This window comes from Amblyraja radiata, chromosome 13 (genome assembly GCF_010909765.2).
Source record: "Amblyraja radiata isolate CabotCenter1 chromosome 13, sAmbRad1.1.pri, whole genome shotgun sequence".
Classification (NCBI taxonomy): Eukaryota; Metazoa; Chordata; class Chondrichthyes; order Rajiformes; family Rajidae; genus Amblyraja; species Amblyraja radiata.
The window spans coordinates 60330896-60354702 of NC_045968.1; the positions used below are offsets into that span (position 1 = coordinate 60330896).

Genomic DNA, 23807 nt, shown 5'->3' on the forward strand with positions numbered 1-23807 from the left:
TACCTCATTGGAGACCCTTGATCGTACTTCACTGGCTTTATCTTGGACTAAACGATATTCATGTTATTCCCTTTATCATGTACCTGTCCACTGTGAGTGGCTCGAAGTTAATGGAAGTCAGAAGAATCTGAATCTAAACTAGAAGCACTTTGAGAGTTTGATATTGTAAAGATTATTTTTCTGGAACACAGAAATAGGCCGTTAAAAGTAGATCTTCTGAAATGAATGTCAGAAACAATCACATCGTGGGTGTTTTTGTAAAAAATCTATTTTGCCTCATGGTTTAAGAATTATCTGTTGACGGACACATGTCCAATTTCACAGATGAAATGCATCTAATTTGACACACTGGAATATCTGGAACCTCTACAACCCATCAATACCCAGATTGCCCAATGGTGTAAAAGCAGATCTGTATTCAATTCCCTCCATCACTCAATTTTTCCCTCAATTTTGAAATGTGGAAGGAAACCGAAGTACCTGGAGAAAACCCACGCAGTCATAGGGAGACCGTACAAGCTCAGTACACACAGCACCAGTGCTCAGGATCGAACCTGGGTCTCTGGCGCTGATAGGCAGCATCTCTACCGCTGCACCACTGTGCTGCTACCTTTACATCATATTTGCAGAACTCCCTAAAAGATGCTGTTACTGTTACTCACATGCCTTTATCACCCTCTTTCTGCCAACATCAGTTACATAATTTACATAATTTAATCTCTCTTGACGATTATTCTCTCTCACTCTCTTAACATTTTCTGCAGCCCTCCACTCTCTCTCTCTCTCTCTCTCTCTCTCCAACTTTAATTTATAATTTCTCAGTTGTAGTGAAAGGTCAACAATTTGAACCCTCACGTTATTTTTCTTTTGCAAATGCTACGAAATGCTTCCAGCGTTTTAATTTTGTTCTTCAAGTATTAGCAGCAATCACCTGATTCTGAAGTATGTTTATGTAAACACAATGAGCAAAGCTGTTCATGATTAATGCACACATACCATGCAAAGACGATCTTGCAAGTGCAGCAATCTCCTGGATAGTAAGCGCACGTCTTGATTTTGGTAACATTTCAATAGTGTCTTCAACATTTACCTGGAAAAATGGAAATCAGGTACAAAGGTCATCAAACATTCCCAGCAATTTATAAAAGTACACATAATCTGGGAATAACTGTGCACAGTTCCCTGAAAGTGGAATCTCATGTAGATAGGGTGGTAAAGAAAGCTTTTGGTGTGCTGGCCTTTATAAATCAGAGCATTGAGTATAGAAGTTGGGATGTAATGTTAAAATTGTACAAGGCATTGGTGAGGCCAATTCTGGAGTATGGTGTACAATTTTGGTCGCCTAATTGTAGGAAGGATGTCAACAAAATAGAGAGAGTACAGAGGAGATTTACTAGAATGTTGCCTGGGTTTCAGCAACTAAGTTACAGAGAAAGGTTGAACAAGTTAGGGCTTTATTCTTTGGAGCGCAGAAGGTTAAGGGGGGACTTGATAGAGGTCTTTAAAATGATGAGAGGGATAGACAGAGTTGACGTGGATAAGCTTTTCCCACTGAGAGTAGGGAAGATTCAAACAAAGGGACATGACTTGAGAATTAAGGGACAGAAGTTTAGGGGTAACATGAGGGGAACTTCTTTACTCAGAGAGTGGTGGCTGTGTGGAATGAGCTTCCAGTGAAGGTGGTGGAGGCAGGTTCGTTTTTATAATTTAAAAATTAATTGGATAGTTATATGGACGGGAAAGGAATGGAGGGTTATGGTCTGAGCGCAGGTATATGGGACTAGGGGAGAATACGTGTTCGGCACGGACTAGAAGGGTCGAGATGGCCTGTTTCCGTGCTGTAATTGTTATATGGTTATAATGTCCTTCATCCTGAATATTACTGCTGAGCAACAAAAAATAAGATATAATGCAGTTCCCTCTCTAACATTGCATATTAGAGTTGATCATAATAATTGGGGCTAGTCTGTCTGAAACTGTGCACACAATGTTTTTCCATTTATCTGTGTATCTCTGTGCTATGTGCTAAATTAAAGATGAGGAGGTTTTCGCAGTAAATATTATCCCGGGTTTTTTGGTGCACTCCAGAATAGCTATAAAGAGATACAGGAGATTTCACACTTTTTTTTCCCGCAGTTCTGTTTCAAAATTGAGAAGCTTTTGTCTGAACTTTTTTGCAAGTTCTGCACTTGAATAGTGCACTACAAACAGGACGTGTTACTTTTCAATTGAGCCAGATAGTTATTAATGATTTTTTGCTTAATTCCTCATGCTATAAACCCATCATACAACATTTCTACTACGCTCAGTCTGCCTGGACCTGCGTGATGTCCCAGTTGACAAACACTCCCCTCCCCATTCCCACGCTGACCTCTCTGTTCTAGGCCTCCTCCATTGTCAGAGTGAGGCTAAACGCAAATTGGAGGAACAGCATCTCATTTTTCGCTTGGGTAGCTTACAACCCATTGGAATGAATTTTGATTTCTCTAACTTCAAGTAACCCCCTCATTCCCTCCCTCTCCCCATCCCTCCTCCAACCGAGTCGCACCAGGTTCTTGTTCTCACCTAGCAATCAGCTAACAATGGCCTGTTTCCTTTATCATCATTACTTTTTTGCACATTTTTCATTCATTTGTTCTATATTGCTCTACATCACTCCCAATATCTATTGTTTCCCTTTCCCCTGACTAGTCTGAAGAAAGGTCTCGGCCAGAAACATCACTTATTCCTTCTCTCCAGAGATGTTGTCTGTCCCACTGAGTTACTCCAGCATTTTGTGTCTATCTTGTGCATTTGTAGTTTGCTTTGTTCAGGTTTAAGATCCAGGTTTCAATTGAACTAAATCACCAAAGTTTTATATAAAATTCTACATGTTGAAAAGATTGCTTCTGAAAGACTACATAAGAGATCATCAATTTACCCTCCTCATTACATAATACCAGATCTAAAATAATCTATTCCAATATGTTGAACAGCCAATCTCCTTACATTTATCCTCTAAACTATTACCGCTCATTTATCTTTTTCCAGTCCGTAAACAGATTAAACTCCCCCACGATTATAGTATTAACCTTATTACATTCAACTTAATTTTCTAATTCATATTATGCCCTACATGGCCAATAATATACGGTGCCTTTATACAATTTTCTGCCCACTGTTATTTTTTAGCTAAACTAATTCAATTTCATTTTCTGTTCTAAGATTCTTCCTCTCATTTGCTTTTCTCCTAGTTAGGTCACCCCATCTCCCCCTTATTTCTCCTCCCTCTTCTAAAACTCAAATGATCTTGAAAATGTTGTAGTCACAGCTTGGTTAGTTTGCAAACACATTTCTGAAGTAGCTTTGTTTTGTATCCAGCAATTTTATTTGTACCATTGTTTAGCTTTTTTGCTTTTTGCCCATTTTAGCTGCATGTATGTAGATAAAGAGTCTTCTATTGTCCTTTATACCATGTTTTCCCTATTTTGACTCTAATTGGATGTATAACCGTACGTTTTGCATTGCCTTCCTGAGTGTAGTAATTAGTTGATTTGTAATCTAGGCTACCACATCCATTCTCTTTCACTTTCTAAAGGGCCTGTCCCACTTACATGTCCTTGGCAAGCTAATTACGTGACCTCGTGGTCGCGTTGAGGTGAGACGGTCCCGCGAAGGTCAAGCGCGACTTCATTCGACATCACAGCCGTCTGGAGCGTGTGACGTCATTTGAAGATGGTCTCAAAATGCAGGAGTAACTCAGCGGGACCGGCAGCATCTCTGGAGAGAAGCTATGGATGATGTTTCGTGTCGAGACTTTTCTTCAGTCTGAAAGAAGGGTCTTGACCCGAAACATCACACATTGCTTCTCTCCAGAGATGCCGCCGGTCCCGCTGAGTTACTCCTGCATTTTGTGTTTATCTTCAATTTTCTTGACCCCGCTCTGGGAGTAGAAGTGGGGGCGGATCCGGACCGCAACGGCAGTGAGCCCCAGGCCGAGTTCGGCGATCGTTTGCCTGCTTCTGCTGCTGTTGGAGGTGAGACGTTGCGTCGCGCCAGGGTCTTGGGCCTGTCCCACTTTGGCCGTCAGTTACGCGACAGGCCGTTGGCGCGCGAAGATTTCGTTCGCTACAAAAATTTCAGAGCCCCGCGCGATGTCGCGCACAACTACATACCCCTCCGCACTTCTAAGTGGGACCGGCCCCGCGCGGCCATACGATGCCCGTGCGCCTCAACACGACCACGAGGTCGCGTAATTTGCGTGCCAAGGACACATAAGTGTGACAGGGCCTTAACTTTCTCATCACAAGAATTAATCTCACCAAGCAATTAGCTTTACATGTTAGCTACAGCCCTCGTTATTCGTTGTATATCATTGATTTAGATGAATTGAAGACTTTGTGGCCAAGTTTGCAGATGATACAAAGATAGCTGGAGGGGCAGGAAGTATAGGATTTGGACAGGTTGGGAGAGTGGGCAAAAAAGTGGAAAATGGAATACAGCGTAGCAAAGTGTGGAGTCATGCATTTTGGCATTAGGAATAAAGGCGTAGACTATTTTCTAAATTGGGTGAGAAATCAGAAATCGGAGGTGTAATGGGACATGGGAGTGCTGGTGCGGGATCCCCAAAAAGATAATTTGTAAGTTTAATCAGCAGTAAGGAAGACAAATGCAATGCTAGCATTTATTTCGAGAGGACTAGTATATAAAAGCAGGGATGTAATGCTGAGGCTATATAAGGCGCTGGTCAGCAGCATTTGGAATATGGTGAGCAGTTATGGGCCACACCCATATCTGAGGAAAGATGTGCTGGCATTGGAGAGGGTGCAGAGGAGTAGACTTGATGGACCAAATGGCCTAATTCTGCTCCCATAACTTATGAACTTCCATAGCACAGACAGACAACACGGATCCATCTCCCAAAACCTACAGTTCTCTATCTCCTCCACACTCTTCATCATGCCAGCAATTCAAGCAGCCCTTGTAAAACAGTGCTGTGGCCATTTTGCTTATCCACTGCTCTTCACTTAGTATAGAATAGTTTAGTTTAGTTTCGAGATGCAGCGCGGAAACAGGCGCTTAGGCCCGCCGATTCCGTACTGACCAGCGATCCCTGTGTACTGACCAGCGATCCCCGTACACTAGCACTATCCTGCACGCTAGGGACTATTTACAATTTTTATCGGCCAGTAAACCTACAAACCTGTAAGTCTTTAGAGTGTGGGAGGAAACCAGAGCACCCAGGGAAAACCCACCAGGTCACGGGGAGAACGTACAAGCTCCGTACAGACAGCATCCATAGTCGGGATTGAACCTGCGTGTCTGGTGCTGTAACGCAGCAACTCTACCGCTGCGCCACTGTGCTGCCCTTACCCACACTGTCATATTTTACATTAATGTTACCACTTCATGGATTATCCACACCACTCAGAGGCTGCAACACAGACAAGAACAGGAATTGTTGAGAAAGTCAGATGTCAGAATTAAATCTCAAGGTCCTAGTAACGTTCATAAAACTGAGCACAATTATGCTTTTGGGATCATTAAATCTTCTCTGTTGAAGTTCAGCCTCGTAATTTATTCAGTACTCATTAATACTAATTTGCAAAACAATACTTAAATTTATACACAGGTGCAAACGCCACCTTGTGACTGGAAGTAGAGTTGGAGGCAGGTGGCAGCTTGGCTGTGATAACTATACTATGGGTTATCAATACATGCTGTCGCCACTCACATCAGCTATTGTCAAGCAAGCACTGGAATGCCAATAAAAAACCTTGTATTGAATGAACAAGTAAAATAGATGGTAAAAGATAAAGAGATTGACCTGCAGTCTTTTTTTCCTCTGGAAAGGGGAATAAGAAACTGCAGGGCAAAGGTTTAGTGAAAGGGAAATGTTTTAAAAGGGAACTGGGGGGAGCAACTTCTTCATATAGGTTTAGGTTTTGAGATACAGCGCGGAAACAGGCCTTTGGCCTACCGGGTATGCGCCAACCAGCGATCCCCGCACATTAACACTATCCTGCACACACTAGGGACAATTTTTACAATTATCAATCCAATTTACCTACATACCTGTCGTCTTTGGAGTGTGGGAGGAAACCGAAGATCTTGGAGAAAACCCACGCAGGTCATGGGGAAAACGTACAAACTCCGTACAGACAGCACCCTTAGTCGGGATATAACCAGGGTCTCCAGCGCTGCAAGCGCTGCAGGGCAGCAACTCTACCACTGCGCCATCATCCCACGGTTCCATACACCCACCCACCACCCTTTGTGTGAAATAGTTACCCCTTAGATTTCTATTAAATATTTTCTCCTTCACCTTAAACCTATTCCTCTGGTCCTCTATTCACCTACTCAGGGCAATTTTAAATACATTTGGACAGTTACAGTACTAGAATAGGAAAGTTTAGAGGGATGTGGACCAAATGTGAGCAAATGGGAGTAACTTGGATGGGGCATCTTGGTTGGCATGCTTGAGTTGGGCCGAAGGGCCTGTTTCTGTGATGTTTTACTCTACGAGTCTAATTACTCTCAAATATGCTGCCAGTATGTGAAATTGGCAGCTTCTGGTGATTTGCTTTTGGATCACAGTCAAGTCAAGTCAAGTCAAGTCTAACAGTAGACTGTTACAGTATACCTGCTTTTCCAGATCTTTGTTTCGGCATGGGCCCATGTTGTATTTGATAATGAAATTGCTCACAATTAATGGCAACATAGAAATTGAATGAGATTTGAGGCATTACTTTTCACTGGGTATTCTTAATTTGCTCCCTCACCAATGCAGGGAGCGACCAAACATTGTCTACACAAACACCGGCCAAAGACCAATGATTACTGATATTCCACTATTTATATTCAGTCTGCTCACTTCTTCCTGGCTCTCAGAGATGATATTTGATAAATTAATTAGATTTGAAAAAAATATTTTACTATTATTTTTCATCAAGAATTTGGTAATTTGGTTTTTTTCATCAAGAATTTCAACAAGAATTTGGTAATGTTGCATAGCTGTTAAAAATATAATTTGCTATAAATATCCTGTTAGGGCAAGATTGCATTTCCCATATTTTGAAGCTCATATTATGGTAAATATTGCAGTTATTGGTCATTGTGTATCAGTGTTCCATCTCTTTATTGTTGATGAATCTATTCAAATCTCATAACTAACTACCCTGGTGAAATTCTGTTAAATTAAATATCACTTGAGGTGGAGCACATTATTCTAAACACTTCTGACAGCTTAAGCTCTGAATTATTGAATCCCATCATCACAATTGGGGACATTAAATTCAAAAATTATATAATTCTGCAATTTTCTTGGGAAACAAATGCTAGTTTTAGTAATAACATCCTGGAAATTACTGGAATGCTCCAATAGCTTATTGGATTCAGGAATACCTGCCATTTTCACAAGGCAGAGATCACACATACTGTAACGACGATGGGATTGACTCTGAAATTGACCTTTCTGTAGCTGATCTATATTCCACTGTATACTTTGACAGCCTTCCTCACAATCTGTCACCCCAGCAATCTGCAAACTAATCCCCTGTCCCACTTAGGAAACCTGAACGGAAACCTCTGGAGACTTTGTGCCCCACCCAAGGTTTCCGTGCAGTTCCTGGAGGTTTTTGTCAGTCTCCCTACCTGATTCCACTACCTGCAACCTCCGGCAACCACCTGCAACCTCCGGGAACCGCACGGAAACTTTAGCGCATAGTCTCCAGAGGTTTCCGTTGAGGTTTCCTAAGTGGGACAGGGGCATTACAAACCAACCCATCTACATTTACCAAGATTATAGAAACATAGAATATAGGTGCAGGAGTAGGCCATTCGGTCCTTCGAGCTTGCACTGCCATTCTCTATGATCATGGCTGATCATCCACAATGTATCCTGTTCCTGCTTTTTCCCCATATCCCTTGATTCCGTTAGCATGGAAATCTTGGTAAATGTAGATGGGTTGGTTAGTAAGTTTGCAGATGACACCAAGATTGCTGGGGTCACAGATTGTGAGCCAGTGGAGTTCGACAGGAGATCATTTGTTGGGACCTCTGTTGTTTGTGATATATATTATGTATTGTGGAGACGCTGGTATCGTTGTCTCATTGTAGGACATTGATCATTCTTTTTAATTCTGGATTTTAATTAATGTATTGTGTTATATTTTTGGGGGGTTTAATGTAGAATTTATGATGCTTTTATGTGATATACTAAGATTTGACGGTTTTTTATGATGTTTTTATATGCAATGTATTTTTATGTAATGTTGTCCCTTGTCTGGACCTTGAGTCCGAAATAAAGTTTATTAACACACACACGCACGCACGCACGCACACACCAAACAGCAGAGGTGACAGAGGTGCCAGCAAAATATCTCCTGGCGAAGACCATTGGTCATAGACCTCCACCTCTGTTTTCAATCAGTAAGCTGCTTATGAAGAAGGGTCTGGACCCGAAAGGTCATCCATTCCTTCTCTCCAGAGCTGCTGCCTGGCCCGCTGAGATACTCCAGCTTTTTGTGTCTACCTAGCTGGTTATAAATCCATACGAACAAATCACTGCTAATCCCATGCACCTTAATCTTCTGAATCAGCCTACCAAAGGGAACCTTATCAAATGCCTTACTGAAATCCATGTAGACGACAACGCTATCCCTAATTAGCCTATTCCCTTCCAAATGGGAGTAATCCTACCCGAGGAATCCTCCCCAACAGCTTCCCTAATACAGTTGTGAAGCTCACTGGCTTATAATTCTCTGGATTCTCTTGACGTCCCTTCTTAAACAAAGGAACAACGTCAGCTGGTCTCCAGTCCTCTGGGACCTCAACATTTGTTTTCCCCATTAAGTGTGACAGGGTCAGAATTCCTGTCTGAGAAAGCTCGAGCAGACAGCTACGCCATACTGTTTGACTTCACCATCTCTAAAGCCCATAAAAATATTTCAATATAAAAGAGAAATATTGTGAATGCTGCAAATCCAAAATAAAAGTACCAAATGCATCATTTGTGCCTTTCATGATATTATGACCTTCATCAGAAGCCACCTCAATCTCCTGCACGTCAAGGAATAAAGTCTAAACCTGTCCAACCTCTCCCTATAATTCAGGTCCTCTAGTCTTGGCAACATTTTCTTTGCATTCTTTCCAACTCCATGAATCTTTCTTAGAGCAGGGGGAAATACTACAAGTATGACCTCACCAATGTATTGTACAACTGCAACATACAATGCCCTGACTGATGGAGGTCAGCATGCCCAATGCTTTATTTGTTTAAATAGGGTTTTAGAATGTGCCAATTCTTACCACATTTGTTGGAAAATATTTTTAGCTATACCCAAAGGCCCACTTTTAACATGGAAGAAAGGATTTCCGGTACAGTCCAAACCTACTATAAAAGAGCCCTGCTTCATGTTTTGCACGCACAATTTTCACAATCAGTTGTCTAGGTCCTTTATCCAACACTGGCAACTCATGGCAAGCTCCCTGCTTCCATTAGCGCAACACAAAATGCTCAACGGGTCAGGCAGCATCTGTGGAGGGAATGGACAGATGTCGTTTCGGGTTGGGGCCCTTCCTCAGACTGGAAAAGGGTCCTGACTCTAAATGTTGTCCGTCCATTCACTCCATAGATGCTGCCTGGCCCACCAACTTCTTCCAGCGCTTCTGCAGTTTCTTGTGTGCCCCTGCTTGCTTTGATCAATCCAGTCTACGTAGAGGCTTGGCACTACGGGTGAGAGGAATTTAGAGGAGCTTCTTTGTTAGTTAGGGATTAAAATCTTGCTTTTCGTTACACCTTAATGAATCAATGGCATTAATACAGAAATTAATTCAGTTGGGCTGTCCATACAGTTAATAGACACAAGGAATCCTCCTGGGTCTGGCAGTCCAAGCCACCCTCATTAGAACAGTGGAAAGCAGATTGCAGCACCACCTCCGATATCAATTCAAGGTTTAGACGAGGAAGGTATTTAGTACCCACTGCAAACCTGCCATCGCCGGACCAGCCAGCAGCCTGGTTTAGCAGGTATAATAAGTGCTTCCTATCCAACCTACATACTGTACAGACTGAACCACACACACACACACACAGACACACAGACACAGACACATACACACACTATATTACACTTAATGGCAGCAAGAAAACATTCACGTTGCGACTACAAACAAGGCTGATAATTGCATCAGGCTTCGTAAATACAATTCCACAAAGTAATCTCCTAACAAGCCAAGTACATGGAATAATTAACCTTTCCGTCTCAGGAGGGAATTGATTTGTGTTTCAAACAAATCAACAAAACCAGACTAAAGAAGGGTCTCGAACCGGAATGACACCCATTCCTTCTCTCCAGAGATGCTGCCTGTCCTGCTGAGTTACTCCAGCTTTTTGTGTCTATCTTCAAAGCCAACAAAACCACCCTGCTTTTGGGATAAGATGGCTTATAACAAGAGGAAACATCTTGGGAGAAATCTGCCTCAACTTGAGGCTCTCATGGGCAGTGAGGCGTCTCCATAACTTCAGGGCTTGGTGCAGAATAAAGCTTGGTATCATGTCTACACTAAAGAGGTGACGAGCATTCTTATCCTGTTTTTTCATGTCCTTTACAGCATTCACTTTGACTCCACACACCAATATTCCAACACAGCAATATGCAATCATGTCAACACAACCTTGTATCCAGCGAAGATAGACACAAAAAGCTGGAATAACTCAGCGGGACAGACAGCATCTCTGGAGAGAAGGATTGGGTAACATTTCGGGTCGAGACCCTTCTTTAGACTGAGAGTCAGGGGGGAGAGAGACATAGAGATATGGAAGGGTAAGGTGTGAAAACACAAAGGGGACGTTGATGGTAGAATGGTTAATTTTTCCAGCATTCAGAACAATTTCCTCTTATGAGCACCAGAGCCAAAGTGAAGGTACCGTTCCAAAGACATGCTTCCTTTAATGGAGAGTAGATCTGACATTTCAAATGAAGCAGTTTAAGTATTTTTAATTTCGATGACATGATACATGACAGGTCACCTCAAAACTAATTATTGCTGGCTGGCTTTCCCTGGGCTGATGAAAGCGCACATTGCTGGCAGGTTTACAACATTTCACTCATTATTCAAATACAATATATTTGGATTGCAAAGCACGTACGAATCAATCACAGGTTGCCCATTTGGTAACAAATGTAAATGGTGTGATATGCTGTGTTCCTACAATGGCTTGCAAAAGTATTCATACCCCTTGAACTTTTCCACATTTTGTCACGTTACAACCACAAACGTAAATGTATTTTATTGGGATTTTATGTGATAGACCAACACAAAGTGGTGCATAATTGTGAAGTGGAAGGAAAATGATACATGGTTTTCAAATTTTTTTACAAATGAAAAACTGAAAAGTGTGGCGTGCAAAAGTCAATACTTTGTAGAACCACCTTTCGCTGCAATTACAGCTGCAAGTCTTTTGGGGTATGTCTCTACCAGCTTTGCACATCTAGAGACTGAAATTTTTGCCCATTCTTCTTTGCAAAATAGCTCAAGCTCAGTCGGATTGGATGGAGAGCGTCTGTGAACAGCAATTTTCAAGTCTGCCAGAGATTATCAATTGGATTTAGGTCTGGACTTTGACTGGGCCATTCTAACACATGAATATGCTTTGATCTAAACCATTCCATTGTAGCTCTGGCTGTATGTTTAGGGTCGTTGTCCTGCTGGAAGGTGAACCTCCGCCCCAGTCTCAAGTCTTTTGCAGACTCTAACAGGTTTTCTTCCAAGATTGCCCTGTATTTGGCTCCATCCATCTTCCCATCAACTCTGACCAGCTTCCCTGTCCCTGCTGAAGAAAAGCATCCCCACAGCATGATGCTGCCACCACCATGTTTCACAGTGGGGATGGTGTGTTCAGGGTGATGTGCAGTGTTAGTTTTCCGCCACACATAGCATTTTGCATTTAGGCCAAAAACTTCAATTTTGGTCTCATCTGACCAGAGCACCTTCCTCCACATGTTTGCTGTGTCCCCCACATGGCTTGTGGCAAACTGCAAACGGGACTTCTTATGACTTTTTTTCAACAATGGCTTTCTTCTTGCCACTCTTCCATAAAGGCCCGATTTGTGGAGTGCACGACTAATAGTTGTCCTGTGGACAGATTCTCCCACCTGAGCTGTGGATCTCTGCAGCTCTTCCAGAGTTACCATGGGCCTCTTGGCTGCTTCTCTGATCAATGCTCTCCTTGCCTGGCCTGTCAGTTTAGGTGGACGGCCATGTCTTGGTAGGTTTGCAGGTGTTTTCGGATGATGGATTGAACAGTGCTCCGTGAGATGTTCAAAGCTTGGGATATTTTTTTATAACCTAACCCTGCTTTAAACTTCTCCACAACTTTATCCCTGACCTGTCTGGTGTGTTCCTTGGGCTTCATGATGCTGTTTGTTCACTAATGTTCTCTAACAAACCTCTGAGGCCTTCACAGAACAGCTGTATTTATACTGAGATTAGATTACACACAAGTGGACTCTATTTACTAATTAGGTGACTTCTGAAGGCAATTGGTTGCACTGGATTTTATTTAGGGGTATCAGAGTAAAGGGGGCTGAATACTTTTGCACGCCACACTTTTCAGTTTTTTATTTGTAATAAAATTTGAAAACCATGTATCATTTTCCTTCCACTTCACAATTATGCGCCACTTTGTGTTGGTCTATCACATAAAATCCCAATAAAATACATTTACGTTTGTGGTTGTAACGTGACAAAATGTGGAAAAGTTCAAGGGGTATGAATACTTTTGCAAGCCACTGTATGTATCCATCGCATAGTACTGCAAATGAACAGGGTTGAGCTATTAAGCTTCACAATCAAATTGTTGTGTTGTTGATAACTTTGCATGATTAGTTCATAAGTACAAAAGTGATAGGAGCAGAATTAGGCCATTCGGCCCATCGTCAACTACGTCATTCAATCATGGCTAATCTATCTCCCTCCTAACCCCATTCTCCTGCCTTCTCCCCATAACCTATCACCTGTACCAATCAAGAATCTATCTCTGCCTTAAAAATATGCATTGACTTGGCCTCCACAGCCTTCCGTGGCAATGAAATCCACAGATTCACCACCCACTGACTAACAAAATTCCTTCTCATCTCCTTCCTAAAGGAACGTCCTTTAATTCTGAGGTTATGACCTCTGGTCCTGGACTCTCCCACGAGTGGAAACATCCTCTCCACATCTACTCTATCCAATTACTGTGTGAAATGTGGCATTTCTGACTAGGTTTGTACATCCATGGAAAAATATACATTCACAGTTCTGTACTGACAGTAAAATGTGTATGGTCTATGCTTCATCTTTTGTTTGTAGATATTACCATTCTCTGATAAAATGTTTAATTTTCCAAATCTAAGAAATCTAGATATGATGTGCATCATATGTTCCTAACATTGGTTTCTGATCAATCCCAAGGAAACTGTGAACTGCCAGGATTGTGCTCGTAAAAAAATCAAACTCCAATCCTTCGGGACCAGGCATTTGTTATGCACACAGTATGTGCAGCACAGCGCTGGAAATTACCAGTCTGACCAAAAACATATCGCAACATAGCATGTCACAGCACTCTATGTTAACCAATGCAAGTACCGGTACAGGTGTATACACAATAGACAATAGACAATAGGTGCAGGAGTAGGCCATTCGGCCCTTCGAGCCAGCACTGCCATTCAAAGTGATCATGGCTGATCATCCCCAATCAGTACCCTGTTCCTGCCTTCTCCCCATATCCCCTGACTCCGCTATATTTAAGAGCCCTATCTAGCTCTCCCTTGAAGATCCAGAGAACCTGCCTCTACCGCCCTCTGAGGAAGAGAATTCCACAGACTCACCACTCTCTGTGAGAAAAAGTGTTTCCTCGTCTCCGTTCTAAATGGCTTACTCCTTATTCTTAAACTGTGGCCCCTGGTTCTGGACTCCCCCAACATCGGGAACACGTTTCCTGCCTCTAGCGTGTCCAAACCCAGGCTGCCAACACTCACGCTTTGAGCGTGAGACTCATGCCCTCAGGCAAACTCTCACGCCCTCACGCTGATCAGAAATTTCTCACACTCAGTGGTGAGAAATGTTGTGATCAACGAAAATGTCAAAACTCGGATAAACTGCATGGTCCGCGGGTGTTGGAGAGCAGGGGCTGCGGGAGGGATGGGAGCAGAACCAGCAGCGGGAACAGATGCGGGGAGCCGGGATTGGTGAGTGTTTGCGGCGCTGTCGAGTGTTTGCGGGGCGGTCGAGTCGCTCGCTGCAGCTCCGGCCATGGAGCACGCCGGACAGTGCAAGTGTCCCGGGCCGCGGAGCCGTCGGAGGCGTTGTGCCGCTGCCGCGAGAGTCTCTGTGCCGAAGGGACAGACTCTCAAAGGGAGGTGGAGAGAGAGAGAGGGGAAGGAGACAGGGAGACAGGGGGGAGAGAGAAAGGGGGGGTGAGAGGAGAGAGAGGGGAGAGACAGAGGGGGCGTGAATGGAGAGAGAGAAGAGGGAGAAGGGGGAGGAGAGAGGTAGGGGAGAGAGAGGGGGGAGAGAGAGGGGGGAGAGTGAGGTGGGAGAAATGGGGGAGAGAGGGTGAGAGGGAAGAAAGAGGGAAGAGAGAGGGGGTGGAGAGGGAGGAGAGGGTAGGAGAGAATGGGAGAGAGAGGGGGAAGAGAGAGGGGAGAGGGGGAAAGAGAGAGAGGTGGGGGGGGCAAAGAGAAAGAGGAGATAGAGAGAGGAGAAAGAGAGAGGGGAGCGAGTGCCAGGGGGAGAGTGAGGTGGGAGGGAGAAATGGGGGAGAGGGAGAGAGAGATGAGAGTGAGGGGGGGGAAGAGAGAGAGGTGAGAGGAGAGACAGAGAGAGAGGGGAGAGTGTGTAGAGAGGGAGAGAGAGGGAGATAGAGAGGGAGGGAGAAAGAGAGAGAGGGAGGGAGAGAGAAGAGGGGGAGAGAGAGAAGAAAGAGGGGGAGAGAGAGTTAGGGGAAAGAGAGGGGAGAGAGAGGGAGAGAGAGGAGAGGGGGGACGAGAGAGAGGGGGAGAGTGAGGTGGGAGGGAGAGAAGGGGGAGAGAGAGGGGGGGAGAGAGAGAGGGGAGAGAGAGAGGGGAGAGAGAGAGAGAGGGGAGAGAGAGAGGTGGAGAGAGAGAGGGGAGAGAGAGAGGGGAGAGAGAGAGGAGGGGAGAGAGAGAGGGGAGAGAGAGAGGGGAAGAGAGGAGAGAGAGTGGGAGGGAGAGAAAGGGGGAGAGAGAGAGAGGGGAGAGAGAAGAGAGAGGGAAGGGGAGAGAGTGAGAGAGGTGAGACAGGGGAGAGAGGGGGAGGGGGGAGAGAGAGGGGGAGAGAGAGGGGGGGGTTGAGAGGAGAGAGAGCGGAGGAGAGGGGGAGAGAGAGAGGGGGGAGAGAGAGGGATGAGAGTGAGGTAGGAGTGAGAGAGAGAGGGGAGAGAAAGAGAGGAGGAGAGAGAGGGGAGAGAGAGGAGAGAGAGAGGGGAGAGAGAGAGGGGTGGATAGGGAGAGGGGGATGGAGAGGCAGGGCTGCCAACTCCCATGCATTGAGCGTGAGAATCACGCATTTCACCAAATTCTCACGCTGATCACAAATTTCTCTCGCTCTGTTGTGAGAAATTCTGTGATCAACGAAAATTTCAAAACTCATATCAACTGCATGGGCCGCGGGTGTTGGAAGCAGAAGCAGCGGCGGGGACAGATGCAGACGGGGAGCGGGGCTGGCGAGTGTTTGCCGGGCTGGCGAGTCGCTCACTGCAGCTCCGGCCATGGAGCAGCCTCAGTGCAAGAGTCCCGGGCCATCGGAGACGTCGAAGCATTGCGCCGCTGCCGTGAGAGTCTCTGTGCCGAATTCGCCCAGGTGACCGGCATGGATCAGGCTGCGGCTCGGTGCATCCTGGAGGACAACCAGTGGCTGCTGGAAGTAAGTACCAAGCACTGGGTAGAAACGGTGGAAGATTGTGGACTTCAAATGGGGGTGGTTGGAGAAAGCATCCTGCTTGCCTGCTAGATTTTCACTTACTGTAACTGCAGGAAAAATGTTCCCGATGTTGGGGGCGTTCAGAACCATGGGTCACAGTTTAAGAATAAATCGGGGGCCAGTTAGGACTGAGATGAGAACAAACTTTCTTCACGCAGAGAGTTGTGAATCTGTGGAATTCTCTGCCACAGAAGGCAGTGCAGGCCAATTCACTGGATGTTTTTAAGAGAGAGTTACATTTAGTTCTTGGGGCTAACGACATCAAGGGATATGGGGAAAAAACAGGAAAGAGGTACTGATTTTAAATGAATAGCCATGATCATATTGAATGGCAGTGCTGGCTCGAAGGGCCGAATGGCCTATTCCTGCACCTATTTTCTATGTTTCTATGCTTGAGTATTTGGCAATCAAACTCGATCACTTGATTTTGAAGCATTCATGCATGGTGGAGGTATAATGTAGTCATAGGGTGATACAGTGTGAAAACAGGCCCTTCGGTGCAACTTGCCCACACCCGCCAACATGTCCCAGCTCCGCCACCTGCTTTTGGTCCATACCTCCAAACCTGTCCTATCCATGTTTCAGTCTAACTTTTTCTTAAATGTTAGGATGGTCCCTGCCTCAACTACCACCTCTGGCAGCTTGTTCCATACACCCATCACCCTTTGTGTGGATAAAGTTACCCCTTAAAAAGTTACCTCTTAAAAATACTTCATACAAAAAACATTGAAATCATACTTCTACAGTGCACTAAAACATGATTTTAATACATCAAATTTCAAAAGGTTCCTACCCTGGGAGGGGGGACACCCTTCTTCCACACCCTCTCCCCACTCGGTTGCTGCACTCCGTCACCGGGTACCCCCAAGGCCAGTGATCAGTGATCGCACAGCCTCCCCCCTTTCAAAAACTCTCCAATCCAATTTAAAGCATATATATTGCATTCAAGTGTAAGTTAAAAGACTCGCTACAGTATGCACCATGTTGCACAATTTCAAGCTGAAAAATACAAATGTTCCGTACCAATGGGAGAGGGACACCCTCCCCCCCCCCCCCCCCCTCCTTCCCCACCCCCCCCCCCCCCCCCCCCCCCCTCCTTCCCCCCCTCCTTCCCTCCCCCGGTCGCTATGCTCCCTCGGGCTTGGTCTCTTGCAATTTCTCACTCCCAACTCTCACCCAATGTTGGCAGCCCTGCCAAACCCTTAACAATCTTATATGTTTCAATGAGATTCCCTCTCATCCTTCTAAACTCCAGGGTGTACAAGCCCAGCTGCTCCATTCTCTCAGCATATGACAGCCCCGCCATCCCGGGAATTAACCTTGTAAACCTACGCTGCACTCCCTCAATAGTAAGAATGTCCTTCCTCAAATTAGGGGACCAAAACTGCACCTGGGACAAATGGATTGTCATTTTGAGGAGGTCCATGAACAAAGGAGCAGGTGGTACTGGTGGTATTGGAGCAGACGCCTGTTATTTACATGGCTTAGAGAGACACTAAACACTGTCTCTTTTTTACTCAGCAGGTCAGGTAGCATCTCTGGAGAAAATGGGTGGGACACTTTTGGGTTGGGACACGTCTTCAAACTATTATTGGGGAAGGGAGAAACTGGATGTGAGAGTAAAACCAGGACAAATCGGGGCTGGCAAGAGATGTCCTCAGGCAAGGAGGTTCCCTGATAGGCCGGTTGTTGGCTAGAGACGGTGTGATTACAAGAGTGATACATGGTGGTGAACTGTGCAACTGGTTCAACAGAGTGGAGGATGGAAGTGTTTTACCTAAAATGAGACAATTCAATGTTCATCCCGCTGGGGTGTGAGCTACCCAAGTGAAATATGAGGTGCTGTTCCTCCAATTTGCATGTGGCCTCACTCTGGCAACGGAAGAGGCCCAAATTCCTACCGTGAAGCAACATTGCAAACTTGTGTTGGTCCTCAGCTGCAACATCCAGATATCCAGCACACATTTTTTCAGTCACTAAAGAATGATTATCAAAGACGTGGCGTTACGGTGGCGCAGCGGTAGAGCTATTGCCTTACAGCGCCAGTGACCCGAGTTCCATCCTGACTACGGGTCAGTGTGGTGTGGTGTCTGTACGAAGTTTGTATATTCCCTCGACCCGAAACGTCACCCATTCCTTCTAACCAGAGATGCTGCTTGTTACTCCAGCATTTTGTGTCTATCTTTGGTGTAAACCAGCATCTGCAGTTTCTTCCTACACCTTTTATCTACTTACTTAGTTAATCCTTTTTTTGTGCACAATTATCCTGGTTTAAACTCTAAGCAGCAGTTCTGTGGTGAGAGCTGAGGCCTTGTTAGTTTTCAATCTGGATCTGTGGGGAGGTTCGCTCCAGCCTGTAGGTAGGAGGTAGTGTGGAAGCAATAGACAATAGACAATAGGTGCAGGAGGAGGCCATTCGGCCCTTCCAGCCAGCACCGCCATTCAATGTGATCATGGCTGATCATCTACAATCAGTACCCCGTTCCTGCCTTCTCCCCATATCCCTTGACTCCGCTATCTCTAAGTGCACTATCTAACTCTCTCTTGAAAGCATCCAGAGAATTGGCCTCCACTGCCTTCTGAGGCAGAGAATTCCACAGTTACACAACTCTCTGGGTGAAAAAGTTTTTCCTCATCTCCATTCTAAATAGCCAACCCCTTTTTCTTAAACTGTGGCCCATGGTTCTGGACTCCCCCAACATTGGGAACATGTTTCCTGCCTCTAGCATGTGCAATCCCTTAATAATCTTATATGTTTCAATAAGATATCCTCTCATCCTTCTAAATTCCAGTGTATACAAGCCCAGTTCGCTCCATTCTCTCAACATATGAACAGAAGCAAGAGACTCCTTCTGCCTGAGTCTGAAGGGACAGCACCAGCATTTAGCGAGGTGCTGAGCAGGTATTTGCAGGATTTTCGATTAGGTGAGGGAGGAAAAGATATGGAGAGGAAATACTTATTTATGGGGCCTGGACGCATGTGTTAAGTTAAATGTTGGAACATAGTTTTAATAAATGCTTTATTTAAAGTCATTGCTTTCTGTTGCCTGACTGGTATATATTAATTCATGAATATGTGGGAGAATTTTCCGCTCAGATTCTCCATCCTGTCCTGGTGGCACTGCAGTAGAGTTGCTGCCTTACAGCGTCAGAGACCAGGGTTCAATCCTGACTACGGGTACTGTCTGTATGGTTTTTTTTACATTCTCCCAGTGGCCTGTGTGTATTTTCTTCGGGATCTCTGGTTTCCTCCCACACTCCAAAGACGTACAGGTTTGTCAGTTAATTGGCTTGGTGTAAATGTAAATTGTCCCTCGTGTGTGTAGGATAGTGTTAATGTGTGGGGATCATATAACCATATAACAATTACAGCACGGAAACAGGCCATCTCGGCCCTTCTAGTCCGTGCCGAACACTTACTCTCACCTAGTCCCATCTACCTGCACTCAGGCCATAACCCTCCATTCCTTTCCCGTCCATATAACTATCCAATTTATTTCTAAAGGATAAAAACAAACCTGCCTTCACCACTTCCACTGGAAGCTCATTCCACACAGCCACCACTCTCTGAGTAAAGAAGTTCCCCCTCATGTTGCCCCTAAACCTTTGTCCCTTAATTCTCAAATCATGTCCTCTTGTTTGAATCTTTGAATCTTCCCTACTCTCAATGGAAAAAGCTTATCCACGTCAACTCTGTCTATCCCTCTCATCATTTTAAAGACCTCTATCAAGTCCCCCCTTAACCTTCTGCGCTCCAAGGATCGCTGGTCGGCGCAGACTCGGTGGGCTAACTGGCCTGTTTCCGTGCTCTATCTCTAAACTAAACAAATTTAAACTAAGTGCAATGACCCCTCCCCCTGGGAAAACCGTCTATTCCTTGTTCAGGGAACGTGTCTGGAAGTTCTTGGTTTCCTGCTGAATTTAACCCATAGGAGGTGGAGATTCGTGCCTGACATCACCTGCAAATAACTGAAGAGCTTGCCTTTTAATGCCTTGAGAATTCCTGAAATAAAAGTACTCAATTATGGAATTATGTAGGAGGTGCGTTAACGTTTTTAGAAAAAGAGTTTGGTTGACATCCTGACTATGTGATTCTGTGTCTCTAGGGAAACATCCATTTTAATTGTGACCTTTTATAAAAGACGTCATTGGGAAGACCGTAAAATAAGTGAATTTCCACCACAGTATTTCACAGGGAAATAGATTAACGGTTCTGAATTGTCATAGCAATATTATCCATATTCTTTCAAATGAGAACAACTCTAAATCAATTTTACTCCAAAACAACTTCAGTGTCTGAAATAAAATTTTAGATCTACATTTCCTGACATCAATGAGAAAATATTAATATCAATATGTATGCAATTTATATAGTTAATTAAAAGACCATGTTAGGAATGAAAGTCACTAATTAAAGTATCAAGTAATACAAAATAATCGAGAGGCAGAATGAGCAGCCACTTTGTCTGATTTGGATTGAATGGAAGAAACTAGCATGATTTTGTTCCAGGCCAAATACGTAGGAAGGAACTACAGATGCTGTTCAGAGGATAGACACAAAATGCTGGAATAACTCAGCAGAACAGGCAGCGTCTCTGGATTGAAGGAATGGGTGATGTTTCAGACCAAGATCCATCTTCAGACTGAGAGGCAGGGGAGAGGGAGACACAGAGATGAGGAGGTGTAAGGTGTGAGAATGAGACATCAAAGGGGATGAGGTTCAAGGTAAGTATTTAATAGATCATTGTTAGCTAGGAGAAGGTGACAACGAATCAAGGGCTCTGTCACGCTAGTTGGAGATCTAAAAAGGGGGTTTAATTGTGCATAACAATGTTTTATGCAAGTATTGTAACTAAGGAACACCAAATCTCCGCTCCTAAATATCAAAAATGCTCTAACAATTGTCAATGCAACCTATAAGATGATCTCATACCAAAGGCCTCTCAAATGTCCCTCACTCTATAGATCATAACAACATTAAATATGCCGACTAGAATTTCTATGTAGATTAATAAATTACTGGCAACATTTTTTAAACTTCCATCATGAGGGAACATGAAGAGCTAATGAACTGGAGAAGTGATGTCTGATCCTGATATAGCAATTGGAGAATCTAAATTCAATTTAAGAAACGTGCAACAACATAGGGTTTAAGTAGCAATAACCAAGAAAATGTGGGATTAAGATTTAACAAATAAGTGCTTCAATAATAGGCTATTGTTTAGTTTAGTTTAGTTTAGCTTAGAGTTACAGCGCAGAAACAGGCCCTTTGGCCCACCGAGTCTGCACCGACCAGCGATCCCTGTGCACTAACACTACCGCACATACACTAAGGGCAATTTACATTTATACCAAGCCAATTAACCTACAACCCTGTATGTCTTTGGAGTGTGGGAGGAAACCGAAGATCTCGGGGAAAACCCACGCGGTCATGGGGAGAACGTGCAAACTCCGTACAGACAGCGCCCGTAGTCTCGATCGAACCCGGGCCTTTGGCGCTGTGAGGCAGTAGCTCTATTGCTGCACCACCATGCTGCACATTTAGTGATGGGTAGTCTGCCCCCCAACAGCTCTTGCCTAAACACAATTCTATTATAATTAATTTTAAAATGACTTCTGCAAGAGCACACGCCACTGAGTTGTATTTCATCTATAAACCTTTGCAGCAAAAAGATCCCCCCCCCTCCTCCATACCCCTTTACAAAAATGGCCATTGCTACCTTCTCAGGGAAAGCAAGAAAGACAAATAAATATGTAGGAACTGCAGATGCTGGTTTACAGCAAAGATAAATGCTGGACTAACTCAGTGGGACAGGCAGCATCTCTGGAGAGAAGGAATGGGTGACGTGTCGGGTCGAGACCCTTCTTCGGACTGAGAGTCAAGGGAGAGGGAGTCTAAAGAAGGGTAAGGTGGGAAAATGATAGATCAAAGCAGATGAAAGGAGAAGGGTCTGGCCCCAAAACGTCACCAATTCATTCTCTCCAGAGATGCTGCCTGTCCTGCTGAGTTACTCCGGCTTTTTGTATCTATCTTTAATTATAAATAAATGCAGGCCTTGTCAATTAAACCTAAAACCCAAGAATGGAACTTATGACTGAAAACACCAAAATTAATACACGGCATTTGTGAAAATTCATCATCATTTTAGCTACCTGCCTTTGAAATAATGTTTTTTTGCAAAATAGGGTTCAGAAAAGTAACAAAACTATGAAGAACAGTTTCAAAAAATTCAAAAAGCTGAATTAGTTTGCTTAAGAAAGTGCTGCAGTATAAATACAACCAATTTATGTTGATCAAAGACCTGGAGTATTTAAATACAAAATTAGCAATCCTTGCTCTTTATATCAAATTTTGAATAGTGAGGCTTATCAGAAGAGATTAATCACATGGTAATTTACTACTTTGAATGAGAAATAGTTGAACATCTGGCTCGGATCAGGATTGAAGCTTATGCAGCTAAAGAGAGTAGTAGCTGAGAAAACATTCCATCTGCCTGGAATGGTGAAAAACAAGGTTGTTTCCCTTGTGGAGTGCTAACAAGTCAAATTTGAATTGTCTATATATAGGTACTATATATTGAAAAGACCAATGTACTTTGAAAGGGGTAGGATGGGGACCCACAATCCCATTTATATCAACAGGTCGATGGTGGAAAGGGTCAAGAACTTCAAATTCCTGGGCGTGCATATTTCTGAAGATCTCTCCTAGTCCCAGAACACTGATGCAATTATAAAGAAAGCACATCAGCGCCTCTACTTCCTGAGAATATTACAGAGAGTCAAGGAGGACTCACTCGAACTTCTACAGGTGCACAGTAGAGAACATGCTGACCGATTGCATCGTGGCTTGGTTCGGCAACTTGTGCGCCCAGGAGCGGAAAAGACTGCAAAAAGTTGTAAACACTGCCCAATCCATCATCGGCTCTGACCTCCCTACCATCAAGAGGATCTACCACAGTCGCTACCTCAAAAAGGCTGGCAGCATCATCAAGGACTCACACCATCCTGGCCACACACTCATCTCCCCGCTACCTTCAGGTAGAAGGTACAGGAGCCTGAAGACTGCAACATCCAGGTTCAGGAACAGCTACTTCCCCACAGCCATCAGGCTATTAAACTCAACTCAAACAAAACTCTGAACTTTAATAGCCCATTGCAATTTAAATGCTTATTTATGTGTGTTTATATATATTCAATGGTACATGGACACACTGATCTGTTCTGTATTTAGTTATGCCTACTATATTCTGTTGTGCTGAAGCAAAGCAAGAATTTCATTGTCCTATCTGGGACACATGACAATAAACTCTCTTGAATCTTGAATCTTAAATCTTGTACTTGGGACTGTTACTAGGCTAACAACCTCTGCTCTACAACACTACAAAGAGGCCTACCATTTACTGTCCTGCATTTGTTCAACTTCTCTGTATTAAATTCTATCAACAATTCCTTCGCCCACCTGGCCAATCGATCCAGATCCTGCTGCAATCTTTCACAACCATCTTCACAAGCTGCAAAACCACCCACTTTTGTTTCATCAGCAAACTTGCTAATCTTGCCCTGTATGTTCTCATCCAAATCATTGATGTAGATGACAAACAGTAACGGGCCCAGCACCGAACCCTGAAGCACACCACTAGTCACAGGCCTTCAGTCTGAGAAGCAACCTTCCACCATCACCCTCTGCTTCCTTCCATGGAGCCAATTTGCTATCCATTTAGCTATCTCCCCTTGGATACAATGCGATCTTACCTTCCAGAGCAGCTTACCATGCGGAACCTTGTCAAACGCCTTACTGAAGTCCATGTACACAACATCTACAGCTCTGCACTCATCAACCA

At 44.2% G+C, this 23807-nt stretch overlaps 1 protein-coding gene across 1 annotated transcript in view; it reads right to left on the bottom strand.

The window, feature by feature from the left end:
* The window catches only part of fam131a (family with sequence similarity 131 member A), a 93004-nt gene that overhangs the window by 38106 nt on the left and 31091 nt on the right, over positions 1 to 23807 (bottom strand). The window contains exon 3 of the mRNA XM_033032185.1: positions 997 to 1090. Coding sequence (XP_032888076.1) covers positions 997 to 1090 — 94 coding nt within the window. The remainder of the gene's footprint in view (positions 1 to 996; positions 1091 to 23807) is intronic.